Raw genomic sequence first — 15,155 nt, 5'->3', positions numbered from 1 at the left:
TTTCTGAAGATGTGTTGGTGCGTTCATCAATCAAAAGTGGTTTTCTAATTAACTGGCTGTTTATTTCGAAGCTGTTTGTTTGTTTATCTGCGATTTCCAGTTCGCTTTTGCTGCATTTTTGCTTCTGAGAGATTGCTAACTGAGGGGTTTTCTCCATCTGAGTTTTATGCACTGTTTGCTTATAAAAGTCTTTACCGGGTATTTATTTCCGCAAATTTATTTTGATCGTAGGCATTTTCTTCCAGTAATAAAAATGTTAAAAAAATTACTTAAATGGAGCGTGTTTTAAAAATCCGGGAACACTTTAAAAAATTTATTGCAACCGAGTAACATTACAGAGTAACGAAGTACATCATTTTATAAAGTAAAGTTGTACATTTTTTCAACAACACTCATTTTACAAACACTGTATGTGGGAACCATGTGTGATCATCCTACAAACGTCCACGCGATAAGCTAACTCTTGCCATACACGGCACAGTGTCTTCCGAAACTTTGGCTGCTACTTGTTCAGTTTTCCTTTTCAATTCCATAACATCACCTGGAAGAGGAGGAACATAAACAAGGTCCTTTACGTAACCCCATAAAAAGAAATCACAAGGGGTGATATTCGTGGACCTAAGGAGGTCATTTTAGTAGACACTGGTCTGTTGCTCCACCACGACCAATCCAACGATTAGGTAGCTCTGAGTTCAGATATGCCCCAACATCATGGTGAAAATGCGAGGGTCCACCATCTAACTGAAGGACAAAGTTTTCTGCTTCAGTTTGCAACAATGGAATTAACCAGGTCTGCAACATCTGAAGGAAGGACTCTCCAGTAACAAATTGTTCTTCAAAGAAGAAAGGTCTATAAAGTTTCTTGTGAGACATGGCACAAAAAAACATTGACCTTTGGAGAATCTCGCTCGTGTTCAGCAATGTTATAAGGGCTTTCTGTTCCCCAGATTCTACAATTGTGTCTGTTTATCTTCTTATTTGTATGAAATTTTGCCTCGTCCGAAAAAATTATTGAATTCACAAAAGGCTTCGTCTTTGTCCTGCAGTGCACATCAAAACTGGAATCGCTGGTAGTTGTCTTTAGGGTATAACTTTTGCACTAACTGTTGTTTGTATCGTTTCATGTTTAATTTTTTATGAAAAGCACGCCACACAGTCGTTGTTGACATTTCTCATGTGAAGCTGGGAAGACACTTTGTGTCGTGTGTGGCAAGAGTTAGATTATTGCATCGATGTTTGTAGGATGACACATGGTTCCCGCATACAGTGTTTGTAAAATGAGTATTGTTGAAAACACTTACATCTCTGTAAAGTGATGTACTTCGTAATGCTATTTGTTTAGCTACAATAAATTTTTTAAAAAGCTCCCGGACTTTTGAAACATGCCATATTTATTTATATTTTGGCATTTTTAAACTAAAAGAAACTAATCTTGCAAAAATTGCGAAATCTGACTTTTTATAAGCTTAAATTTGCTCACGAAATGTAGCTATGAAGTGCTTACAGTTATACTAGAAGTCTAAATTATCAACAATTTAAAAGTTTAAGTGGCACTAAGCCTCACGAGTTTACATTTGAAACTCTTAGTAGAATAGTGAATTACGTCAGTTGGTGCACCAACTTTAGTGTAATTTTGCTTAGTAGGACCAAAAGTTGACTTTCAATTTTGTACACCGAAAATTTCGTCTTCGAAATTGCTTATTTTGGAGAATTGCTTATTTTGGCGTAGAAACTCTAATTTTTGTTATAAAGATTTTTTTTTAACCTGTATTTGGTGTCTGAACTATCTTTTATGATGCCCTTATTGTTTGCAAGATGCGATAGGGAAAAGCATCCCTGCCCGGTAGAAATTAAAAAAAATACAATTACGTTTTTAAAAACTGCTAATTTTTAATAAAAATTACAAATACACCAAAAATAGGATCTGTTTTTATTGGTCATCATGTGCTTGACATATACACTATTTCGTTTTTAAATAAAAATTTAGAAGTGAAATGATCTTTCCCTAAGCGTACTTTTACGATCAATATTTTTATCGAAACAACATTATGTCATTGTTTAATTTCTAAATTATGTATTTTTCGAAGCTGCTAGAAGTGAAAAGACAACATTCTTCGGCGGATGCGCATGCTCTGTAGCATATCTAAGCTATTAGATGTTCGACTCCCGTGTTCTACTACTATAGATTCGACCTAAAGGGTTAAAATTTACATTTTAATTTTCTGTTACTTATTTGCTGGCCCATTTTCAAATTTTGCTTACATATGCTATCCCAGAAGATAAAAAAGAAAATTCAAGATAAATTATGTTTAAAGTTAAATTTAAGCTATGCATTTCATCAAGATGACTCTAAATATATTTCTACAATTCAAAATATAAAAAAATCAATTGAAATTTTTCAGATATAGATCTTAAAATGTGTGACTCTAAGCAAAAATGCCTGTACCTTTCAAGTTTCGTGTTATTCAACCTCTTTATTTAACCTAATTAATTTTTTTAAGTAAAGAAGTTTAATTATTTTAAATATGAACTGTTAGTGTGTTACATTCATGATAAAAATTAATTACAGAAGTTTTTTTTCTTTAACAAATCAATAGAAAAATAATATGTCTTCCACTTCATGTCAGGTCCGTTACCTTGAGATTATTTTACAAACTAATTGGGAATAAAATAATGAAGTGGAAGACAAATTATTTTTATTAATTTGCTGAATTTTTATATAAAAATACTCAATAGATTTTATTTATATTTTAACTTGTAGAAATTGCTTCAAAAGAAGTAATTTAAAGTAAAGTTAAGTTTAATTTTAAATAATTCTCTTGCGCCACTGCTGCAAGGAATGAAATTTGAATTTAACAAACATTCTCTATTCGTAAAAAGCAAATTAAATGCAAATTTAAAGTTAATTTTAAATTAAATTTAATGCAAACAAATTAATGTTGTTGCGAACTAATCTACAATATCATTTAAATTCTGAAAGTATATGTAAATCAAGTGAAAGTATCAAATTCATGAATAAATATAAAATTCTAAAAATTATTTAATCCTAAAAAAATTATTTAGAAAAATGCATAAGTGAATGAATTTTGAGTAGGCAGGAGACAGACTTATCAAGGGAAAGTTGCCTCCAAACCTAACTCTTCAATCATTCAATTCGTGTTTCGTCATTCATGTAGGCAAGAGTAGAAGTCAAACCAAAAAGAAATTTAAACAAGTGGAATTTTGAGAAATTAGCAATTAAAAAACAAGAATTAAAATTAAAAAATTTAAAAAATTAAAAAAAAAATAAGAGTAGAAAACCAAATTTTTAGAAAACCAAAGTAGTTTAGAAACTCTTGGCCCACAGAAACTTCCCTACACGAATTCTGCATATAAATCAAAATAAACTAGAAATTATCTATCAAAACATATATATATTATACTTAAATAATACTAAAAAAGCATTATTTACTTAAAATTCCACTTGTTTAAATTTCTTTTTAGTAATTCACTACATTTGGTTTGACTTTTACTCTTGCCTGCATGAATGACGAAACACGAATTTAATGATTGAAGAGTTAGGTTTGAAAGCAATTTCCCTTTGATAAGTCTGTTCCTGTCTACTCAACAATCATTCACTTATGCATTTTTCTAAATAATTTTTTAGGATTAAATAATTTTTAGAATTTTATATTTATTCATGAATTTGAATCTTGCACTTGATTTACATATGCTCTCAGAATTTAAATGATATTGTAGATTAGTTCGCAACAACATTAATCATTTATTTGTTTGCATTAAATTTAATTTAAAATTAACTTTAAATTTGCTTTTTATGAATAGAGAATGTTTGTTAAATTTAACCTGTAGAAATATATTTATAGTCATTTTATGCAATGCAAAACTCAAATTAAATATTAATTTATCTTTAATTTTCATTCTTTTCTTCTGGGACAGCAAATGTAAGCAAAATTTGAAAATCAGCCTGCTTCTCCTACAACTTGATTAATCAATAACGCTGTAATATTATTAATATAATACGTATATAATTTTACGGTAACCGAATTTGATGTATTTCGCTAATGTTCTGACATGTGTATTGGCATTCTTCCCTTCTTATAGCTAGCTATGTATAACTTTATTTATTTATTTTTAATCTTTCAGAAGATGGCAATTCCAGCTCGACTCCACACACCCGACATCTGGTGGTCAGAAATACAACAGAGCAAGAGGTGACAGCACCTTCTAACATTAGCTTGCTATGGGACATCGAGAGGAGGGACAAGTACACAGTTGTCAAGCGATACATTCCCGCAGAAGGTAATGTTTCATAAACTACTCTTACGGCAGTAATTTTGTGGCGAGCTGGGGAAGCAAAATTCGCGGCAAAGCAGTCCCGGATTAAAATTCGCGAAACATTTATATTAAAATTTCGCGAAGCGTTTCACTGTCGAGGATTTGCGTTAACGTTTTCATGGGAGGAGGATATACCACAAACAAGTAATGGCATAGGTGACTTGTATATAACCGAATACAAATTACAGTTTTTAATGGATATTTGCATTTATAAATTAGTGACCTTCTGAAACGTATTGAAATTTTAGATCAATAATTGAAAAGTTATATTGTAAGCTGTATAACTTTATGTACACAAATTTTCGTCAACTTGTTTGTCGGCACTGAAAACAAAGGAAGGCAAATTTCATTAACGTCCGTAAAAGACTTTCCTATTTCAACAAAACGGTATTTCAAAGTTCAGTGTTCTGCATTGGGTTTTGTTTGGTAATTATGGCAAAGCACGCAAGGGCTATCTGCCTAAGGGCAAGGATGCCTTCATGGAGGATTTTCTAAGGGTGGTGTTTGTGTACTGAGAATACGGCAAAGCACACTAGGGCTATCTGCCTAAGGGAAAGGATGCCTTCGTGGAGGACTTTCTAAGGAAAACTGGTTCGTATACACGTTACACATGGGGAAAACCACGAAAATGCTCATGCAGCCAGCCCGTTCGCGGGATTCGAACCTCGGACCGAACTACCATTGTTCAGCGATTTTACCGCTCGGCCGCTGGTAATGCGGATTTTCTACGGGAAACTGGCTCGTATAACGTTACACAAAGGGAAAAGAACGAAAACGCCCATGCAGCTTACCCATCCGCTTAGGCTAGAACCCAGGTTGGAACTACCAGTTTTCAGTGACTTTACCGCTCGGCCGTTGATAAGCCCTCTTTGGGTTTTAGAACATGATTACATTCAATAGTTCTTTTGCTGAAATCTGATGGAAAGTAGCATAAAAGTTAAATAAATATGAAAATAAGCAAGAACCTATAATAAAATTAAAAAATAAGGAATAAATGCGAACTTCTCGGAGAAAGCTGATTTGCGCGAAATATAAGAAAATCTCCTAAAATGCCTCCAATCATTCAAGAAAATTTTCGCCGCTATAAAGTCTGTTCTGCCTAGTATGAGTGAAAGTAAGGCACAATCAATAATATCTTTACTGTATGAGTACGCTGTGATTTCTACGAAATTACACTGATGATGCTTCCCGTGCATACTCCGTCTGCGTGCCATTAACATACAAAACATTTAGAAAGATTTAAATAATATATATGTATAATAGGGAACTTAGAAGAATGAAGGAGGTGAAGAGAATGTTATCTTAGCCATTAGTTTAGAAAAATGAAGTAGAAAATCAATTTGACAAACAAAATTTTTAAAGCCATATATGTAACAAGTCTACGAAAGTGTTTACCCGAACTTACCAGACATATTTTTGCAACCGTTGGTCGTAGTCATAGAGTTCCAGCTACAGAAATGTTTTAAATGACGCAATAAAGATTCACGTTTTCGTATTTTTAAATTAAAAAAAAAAACTTTGTTTAAAATACGGAATTTAACTATTTACCTGTTTCCTCAGTCCCTATACATATATAGAAAAATGTACTTGTAAAAAATAAAATTTAAAAAGTTTGACACCTCCCGTATGTCAAAAAATTGGCTCAAATTTAAAAAAAAAAAAAAAAAAAAAAAAAAAAAAAAATTCTGAAAGTTTTCAGATTTTAACGATCGCCCAAAAGGATTTGTTAAGGTTTTTTATGCTCTAGCTAAGTTCGCAGTCTACCTGTCTGCTACTGCACTCACTCCTGCTAGCCCATTTATTTTTGTCTAGTTAGCTTTATTATTAAGCATTGTCGCAGTTACGCCATAGCTTTATTATTAAGCATTGTCCAGTTCAACAGCAAAGTTACAAAAGTTTTAAAAGTAGCATTTGCTTAGATTATCCGATTCGCCCACCAGCGGCTGAGCGGTAAAGTCGCTGAACACTGGTAGTTCGGTCCGAGGTTCGAATCCCGCGAACGGGTTGGCTGCATGGGTCGCGGTTTTCCCCATGTGTAACGTGTGTACGAGCTAGTTTCCCTTAGAAAGTCCTCCATGAAGGCATCCCTCTCGTTAGGCAAATAGCCCTCGTGTGCTTTGCCATAATTAAACACACACACACACACACAGATTATCCGATTCTGTGTTACGTGTTGGCATATATTTTTCTTTCTTTCTTTCCTCTATTTATATTTATTTATCTATTGTTGATTATTTTCAGTCTTATCTCAGTTTATCATGTCAATCATGTTCCTCCCACTTGCGCCTCATAAAATTCAATTTAACAAAATACAATAGTTAATAAAAGCATACCTTTAGAATTTCCTACATACAGTCTCGCTCGATGGAGATAAAAAATTTTTATTTCGCGCAGTGTTGCCACTGCTGGCTTACAAATCTTTGAGTTTGGTAGTCAAAAATTCATTAAAATTTTACAAAATATAAATAGATATTTCGAAATTCAAAATTCGGGCTTCCAAATGCACATTTTCAGATGGAGGACTACGTTATTCAGAATTTGATGGCTCTAGATACCGCCTCTTTTTCAACATACGTACATGAATGCAGATTCTTCATTCTTTAATTTGTTTAAATGTAAAACAGGGCGATAATATTTGGTGGCAATAATTTGAAAAATAATTCGCCGCTTATATTGGACTACACCAAATCACGTTTCGAGACTTAGCCCTTTTGTTCTAACATTCGTTTGGGCTAAAAATAATAAAAGGAGATTAAAAACTTAGGTAGATATTCTGTGCATTATAATTAATATGATCAAAAGTTTATAAATTTATCTAAGAATATTTGATAAATAATACACTGTTTTTCTGTCACAAGAAATTACATTAAAATAAAATTCTCCTAACTAGAGCTATTTTCGTCTCCCTATTTTTTTGTAATATTTACTACTGTACTTACTATATTGACCAATGCAAAAGATGAATCTTTTTTCGAATTTTACTGTAACATTAGAGAGGTAAAATTCTTTACAATGCAGCAATGTTTCAACGCATTTTGTGCCTAGTCAATGGAAGTCTTCATCTGATCTCCGAATTGCGAGCGTTTAAAGCTAGGAGTTAGCAGACTGGTTGAAAGTAGTGCGAGCAAATTGAGGAGGGGGATTGTTAAGTAAATTGATCTCTGGTCCATTAAGAACTTGAATATTCTAAGCAATTCCCTGTTTAATATCTCTGTGACGTGAACTCTTAAGTGGATATGATTTAGCATATTTGGATGGCCGTAAGCTGGAGTAATTAGTAAACAGGTTTTTTATTTTGTTAAGGGGGTAAAAAGTGGTGGCTAAAAAAAGAACGAAATAGAAACATAGCAGGGAGGGGGCGGGAAATAATCGATTTTTTATGTGTGGTTTGGCGGTCGTAAACATAAGAAGGAAACATCAATAAAATTTATTTACGGGTCATAAAGTTTTAGATTTATTAAGGATGTTTAGAATTCGTCCTTTAATTATTTCCCCTCATAAAACGTTGCCAGAAGGCTCTAATATTTTTCGTGCGCTTATAGAAGTGGACAACTTCCTGGAATCTCTCTCTTTTATTCCTTGTCAGGTACTGCATTCCTATTAGGTATGTGCAGATTTAAAAAGTCAGTATTGAAACTATCTGTGATGCAGGGAAGATTTTCTCACTAGTGTTTCATTAGGTACTCATTCATTCTTCATCAAATTACATGAGTTTTGCATCAGCGATTGGCAACGACTGTTGTAAAATTTCGGGCATTTACCTTGAGCAGAAAATGTTTATATTATGAGCTTACTGTTATTTTTCTAATATGTCGTCACAGATCTGTGCAAACGTCGTGCAAAGGTACAGCAAGGAAAACATTTATGCTGTAGAGACGTTAAGTTATTTCGAAGCAGGAGATGTGAAAAATGAACAATGCCCTCGCCGGGACTCGAACCACGGACCTCTGGAATACGCGTCGAGCGTGCTGAGCACTACACCACGAAGGCATGCTAAGAAACTCCTAGTTCCGCTGATATGCCGGAAGTACCATGCGAACTTGCATGACGTGATCCGGCTCTCTGAAGTAGTGGCCGCTCGACGCCTGGCTATAGCATTTCTTGACTAACTGCTGCCGTGTTTGAAGGAGCGTTGAGGGTGAGGTAAGACACGCTAAGAAGTCGGGAGAAATACCTTATATACTCCTCCCTTTTAAAGGGCGACTGGGAATTAGGGAACCCAATCGCCAAATCTTGGTGGCGGTAAATCGCCAAATCTTGGTAAAATCATCATCCACCACTATTTTTAGTTCGAGCGTCACTATAGAGACATTAGGATTTGTTTTGAAACAGGAGTCATGAAAAACGAGCAATGCCCTCGCCGGGACTCGAACCACGAACCTCTCGAATACGCGTCGAGCGTGCTGACCGATACACCACGAAGGTATGCTAAGAAGGCGGGAGAAATACCTTATAATGCAAAATAATTTCTAGAGGAGAGAGAATTTGGAAAGTATTTTACTGTCAACTCACGGTTAACTGCAAATAGTTTAATAAGGTGGTTGTGTGAATAGTTGTGGATGAACCCTACCCTATCGAAAAATAGTAAGTTTGTTTATTGCGGAATGAAAGAGATATTACTGTCATAAATCATCAGCGTAAAACAAAGCACTCTTCGGAAAATACATAAAATGGAAAATTAAAATGCATGAGTTAACAACAATGCCAGACGATGTTTGTTTAGATGAACTCTGTTTCTAAATGAGAAGTTCTAACCTATTTTTTACGAGTATTTAACTTTGACGACTTCGTTCATTTTTCTTGAAACTGCTGTTTTCGAATGCCATTTACAACTTGGTCTCTTCATTTCCATCGATGCTAATTCTTCCTTTGGACTGCAGGCCCTTTCTATTTTGAATATTGATTTGTTGAATACTAGTCTGACGTAATCTAAACAAGCCCACAACATTTTATCCTGGCAAGGAGTGCAAGAATGCGTCTCTCGTTGGCATGAGCCTTCAGCGCTATAGGTGACAGTATCACTTTGACCACTTCCGCCTCTATTTTTGATCCCCGTGAATGAGTTAGAAGTTCCCCCTTGCTTCTTTACCTTCCGCCAAACCACTGCACAGAACTTTTGGGTTGCAGTATATTTTGAGTGCCCCATGCCGTACAGATAGTCTACATTTACAAACATCCATGCCTTGTCCGGGATTCGAAGCCGGGCCCAATCGATACGGTAGTCGGCGTCACTAACCTCTATACCAGCTGGGCGGCAAACGCTGATTTAATTTCCGTAATTAAATTATCATATTCTTCAGTTTAAGCTCCTTAAAAACACAGGTAGATTGCGAACAGGACTTTTGCGTTAATTCTAATATAAGTGTTATTCCTTTTTCCTCCGTGTTATTATTATTATTATTGCTTTTAAACAGTGATTTTGATTTAACCGTCTGCTTCGGTATTACTTTGATTGTTTGGAAGGTCACAACGAATTAAAATGCGTATGGAGATGTTTCGTAATACAGATGTATCATTGTTATATAATGCATAATTTGCTCATTATAATTTAACAATTATTCTCTATTCGTGTAAAGCTAATTAAATTAAATTAAATTTTAATTAAGGAATTTTAATTGCAAAAAAATAAAAATAAAAATTATTGCTTCGAACTAATTAACAATATCATTTAAATTCAAAGAGCATATGTAAATTAAGTGCACGTATCTAAAATCATTAAAAATATATTATTCCAAAAAATAATTTATTATTCCAAAAAATAATAAGTGAATAATTGTTGACAGACTTGTCAAGGGGAAGCTCCTCCGAACGTAACTCTTCAGTTACTCAATTCGTGTTTCGTCATCCATATAGGCAAGGGTAAAAGTAAAATTCAAAACCAAAAGTAAAACCTAATGTTGTGAATTACAAAAAAAAAAAAAAAAAAAAAAAAAAAAAAGAGAAATTTAAACAGTTGAATTTTGAGAAAAAAAGCAAGTAAAAGACTAGAGTTAAAATTAATTAAATTAATTAGAAGTCAATTAAGAGTAGAAAACCATAGAAACTCTTGCCTACTGGAAACCTCTCCAACACGAATTATGTATGTAAACCTAAAATAAACTATATACAACTATCAAAATATATAAAAAAATAATAATAAAGCAAGTACATAGTAAGTTTTAATTTAATTTACCTAGATCTAGATATTTGGATTTCTGAGTTGTACTAGCATTTGCTAAACTAGGTGAAGTGGAGTCGTTTGTTACAGCTAACTGTCTAAATAGAGGGCCGTAATACAATGTAAAGCTGCTACCTGGGAGAGCTATTGTAAAAACCTATGCTGTAAATTTTAATAATGTAAAATGCTTGTTTCGTGTGCAAAAATGTTGCTGTCCGAAATAATTACCATGGGTAATACCAATAAAAGTATTATCCGGAATTGTTGTGCTCGAATTAATTCAGATAAACGGAATTTTTGTTGTTTATATTACCGGAAATATAGGAAAGCTGGCGTACTGTGGAATAACTATTCATGTTATAGAAAGCAGAAAACTGGCCGCAATATTTGAAACGATTAACATTTGAGATATTTCCTAGGCATTTTATAGAATGCCAAATGACAAACCGGCAAAGTAGGAAGTACATTTCCTATTCGTTTCGAATATCTATACATATAATACATTTATTTCATAATTCCATACATTTTTCATATATTGTTTTCCTTAACAAGAGAAGGCATAAATTTTGTTTTGTACAACGTTCGTTCTTCTTTATATATTTTGAATAAAAATTTCTCAATGGCATCCTTCCGTTATTTTTCAAAATAAAATTTGTACTGTTGCGGAATGCACAATAAAATAACAGCTTCATCATCACTTTTTTTTCCTAAATAGCATCCGCAATCTACAGAAGACCTAGATATTGTATACAATCCCTAGAGAAGGCATATAAGGATTCTCATATTTCATACTTTGTCTAAAAACGCCAGACATTCTATAAAATTCCTAGGTATTCTAGAGAAAGCTGGCGTTTCATACATTGCCTGAAACATATACATTCAAAATAAGGTGGACTGATACAGATTTCTTAACTGTTTGTTTTCTGCAGGTGCCGAACCTGGTTTCAACGAGAGCGTCACCCTCTGCACGCAAGGCACTTACGAGTTCCTGCAGCACGTTCCAGAGCTGTGCGAGCGCTGGGAGGGCCCACTTTCTGTCTCTGTATACGCCCCAGGTACAGATCTACCGGTAGCTGTTCGGAAAATTCTGTTTTTGCGAACTTGCGGAGCTCCCTGCGTTCGGACAAATGTCACGTGGCACCTGGTTTACGAAACCGCGCTGGGACCGGATCGCCTGGAACTACCCCGGGAGGCAGCAGAAATGGAGGCCTACGAGCCCTTGGATTGTTCTGCCGGCACAAAGCCCTTGCAGCTAGTCTCCGAGATTAGAAACGTAAGTCATTTGCATTTATTACTTAATTTAGAAAAGAACTCATTTTTCATTATGCATGCTCTTGGTGTGGCTAGCTCGTCCCGCAGTAGCACCAGAGATCCGGGGTTCGATCCCGGGCGGGGCAAGGTTGACTCAGCCTTTCATTCCTGGAGTGGGTCGATAAAATAAGTTACAAGTTCGCTTGGGAACTAAACAACGGGGGTCCTGCGACAGGCTGACCACTTGTCCAGGCTATAATGCACAAGCACTTCTGAGTCCACGGTCTAGAAAGCAGATATCAGGGTACTACCGGCCATAGCTCTCTCTATGGGTTGTTTGTACCGTGGAGTTTAGTTTATGTTTCTTGGTGCTTGTTTATATGTCACTGTCATATAAAAAGACTTCTGATAACGGTGATCTGTCCATAAAGGTGCCAGAATCTTTATGCATGTGATTAGCCACTATTCAAAAGTAAATGAAACCTGTGTATGAAGGTCTTAACATGAAGGACCTTGTTGAGGCATTAGACTCTTTGGAGTAACAAACATAGAAAATCAACGATATCCTCAGCAAGGTATCTTTCAAAGCTGATTGGGTGGGCTATCCAGTTTTCTACAGAAAGATACATGTGTTGCCCTGTTATACGTCACTGTCATATAAAAGGACTTCTGATAACGGTGATCTCTCCATAAAGGTGTCAGAATCTTTATGCATGTCATTTTCCACTATTCAAAAGTAAATGAAACCTGTGTATGAAGGTCTTAACAGGAAGGACCTTGTTGAGGCATTAGACTCTTTGGAGTAACAAACGTAGAAAATCAACGATATCCTCAGCAAGGTATCTTTCAAATCTGATTGGGTGGGCTATCCAGTTTTCTACAGAAAGATACATGTGTTGCCCTGTTATACGTCACTGTCATATAAAAAGACTTCTGATAACGGTGATCTCTCCATAAAGGTGTCAGAATCTTTATGCATGTCATTTTCCACTATTCAAAAGTAAATGAAACCTGTGTATGAAGGTCTTAACATGAAGGACCTTGTTGAGGCATTAGACTCTTTGGAGTAACAAACGTAGAAAATCAACGATATCCTCAGCAAGGTATCTTTCAAAGCTGATTGGGTGGGCTATCCAGTTTTCTACAGAAAGATACATGTGTTGCCCTGTTATACGTCACTGTCATATAAAAGGACTTCTGATAACGGTGATCTCTCCATAAAGGTGTCAGAATCTTTATGCATGTCATTTTCCACTATTCAAAAGTAAATGAAACCTGTGTATGAAGGTCTTAACATGAAGGACCTTGTTGAGGCATTAGACTCTTTGGAGTAACAAACGTAGAAAATCAACGATATCCTCAGCAAGATATCTTTCAAAGCTGATTGAGTGGGCTATCCAGTTTTCTACAGAAAGATACATGTGTTGCCCTGTTATACGTCACTGTCATATAAAAAGACTTCTGATAACGGTGATCTCTCCATAAAGGTGTCAGAGTCTTTATGCATGTCATTTCCCACTATTCAAAAGTAAATGAAACCTGTGTATGAAGGTCTTAACATGAAGGACCTTGTTGAGGCATTAGACTCTTTGGAGTAACAAACGTAGAAAATCAACGATATCCTCAGCAAGGTATCTTTCAAAGCTGATTGGGTGGGCTATCCAGTTTTCTACAGAAAGATACATGTGTTGCCCTGTTATATGTCACTGTCATATAAAAAGACTTCTGATAACGATGATCTGTCCATAAAGGTGCCAGAATCTTTATGCATGTGATTAGCCACTATTCAAAAGTAAATGTAACCTCTGTATGAAGGTCTTAACATGAAGGGACCTTGTTGAGGCATAGACTCTTTGGAGTAACAAACGTGGAAAATCAACGATATCCTCAGCAGGGTATCTTCCAAAGCTGATTGGGTGGGCTATCCAGTTTTCTACAGAAAGATACATGTGTTGCCCTGTTGTCTTCTGTTGAATTAAATGTGGTGTTCTTGTTTCTTGTAATAGTGTTCCTGGTATTTTCACAATAAATATCGCTAACGAAAAGTTTCTGAAGTGTGTCATTCTATTCTGTGCTTTGTTTGTTAGAATGACTCCTCTAAGAAATATGTTTCTTACATTAAGAAGATGTTTTAGTTTTGAAGTTAAAATGACCTGATGCCAAAAGCATGTTTTCCCGGTGGATGGGGTATATATCTTTCTAGGGAGGGGGATTAAGTGCATGCTATCTCATAACGGAAAAGAAAAAAATATTTTCTCAATGATATGTTGTTCTCAGATTCCTAGTTTTAGTTTTATTTGAAAACACTGTAGGAGTAATTTTCTTCAAAATATCTTTTAGATTTGATATTCCGTTTAAAACATTTCCCTACTTTTATTGAATGGTTGTTTGGATGCACGTTTCCTACACCAATTTTCTTTCAGTTGTTTTACAATATGGCGATTTAAATGATATTTTTAATTATCCAGTATAATTTGCAGTGGAATGCATGAAAACATTAATTTGTTCGCAAATAATTTGCTCTTCATGTTTGATCAGGTAAATTATTTAATTTAATCAGAGAAAAATCAAGAGAGCGAGGGAAATTAAAAGTTGAACTTCAGGGACAACTTTGTGCTAAGCGGTTACAAAATTTTAAGTACTCAGTAGTATTTAGAAGCACTTAGTAATAATTATTAGTAAAATTGTAAATACTATTACTAGTGAATTGTATTTGTATTAACAAAATTGTAACTACTTCAGTTTGAAAGTGCTTATCTTTACCTGTCACGGAACCAACAACAAGTTTTTAAGAGTGGAGTATTTAAACAAAAATAGGCATGAACTTAAGGTTCCTTGAAGATCAGTACCAACCTTGTACTAAGCGGTTACAAAATTCTATGTATTTAGTAGTAATTAGTCATAAAATTGTAGGTACTTTGTAATTACAAAATTGTAAGTAGTTCAGTTTGAAAATACTTATCTCCACTTAGCACCGAACCAAAAATAAGTTTTTGAGAGTAGATTATTAATACACGTGAGTTTCAGATAAGTATCGGGTTTTACCGCCATCTCAAATATCGTCTGCGCAAACAGTTCACGTTGGCGTGTTTAATCATATTTTGTCAAATGATTTTTGGCATTTAAAAGAAGGAGATCTACTTTAGAACACTGTGTTGTGAAATTTGTAAAAACAAATATCGTTATCATTAAATACAAATTGTCTGGATTGGAACTAACACGCTATCAGATTAGAACTATTATTTACTTCCAGTTCTGTTGCAAAACATCAGTTACAGATTGTCACCAAATCACGTGTACAGCTTTAGTTGTATCATATGACACTGTGAGAGTTTGGTACCGAAAGTTAAAAAAAAGGAGGGAGGGACTATGACATTCAAGAAGCAGAGCGCTCTGGTCAGCCTACTGATAT

At 34.8% G+C, this 15,155-nt stretch overlaps 1 protein-coding gene across 5 annotated transcripts in view; it reads left to right on the top strand.

Annotated features, from left to right (window-relative positions):
* The window catches only part of LOC118200301 (beta-1,4-glucuronyltransferase 1-like), a 215,507-nt gene that overhangs the window by 175,862 nt on the left and 24,490 nt on the right, over window positions 1-15,155 (top strand). For 4 of the 5 annotated variants that reach the window (XM_085810463.1, XM_035372254.2, XM_035372256.2 and 1 more), the window contains exons 3-4: window positions 4,144-4,299; window positions 11,422-11,765. In XM_085810463.1, coding sequence (XP_085666589.1) covers window positions 4,144-4,299; window positions 11,422-11,765 — 500 coding nt within the window. The remainder of the gene's footprint in view (window positions 1-4,143; window positions 4,300-11,421; window positions 11,766-15,155) is intronic. The other variant, XM_085810464.1, reaches the window with a different exon arrangement.

This window comes from Stegodyphus dumicola, chromosome 2 (assembly GCF_044657685.1).
Source record: "Stegodyphus dumicola isolate Sdum_Otavi_A_Nest chromosome 2, ASM4465768v1".
NCBI lineage: Eukaryota > Metazoa > Arthropoda > Arachnida > Araneae > Eresidae > Stegodyphus > Stegodyphus dumicola.
This window is presented reverse-complemented; position numbering and strand designations above follow the sequence as displayed.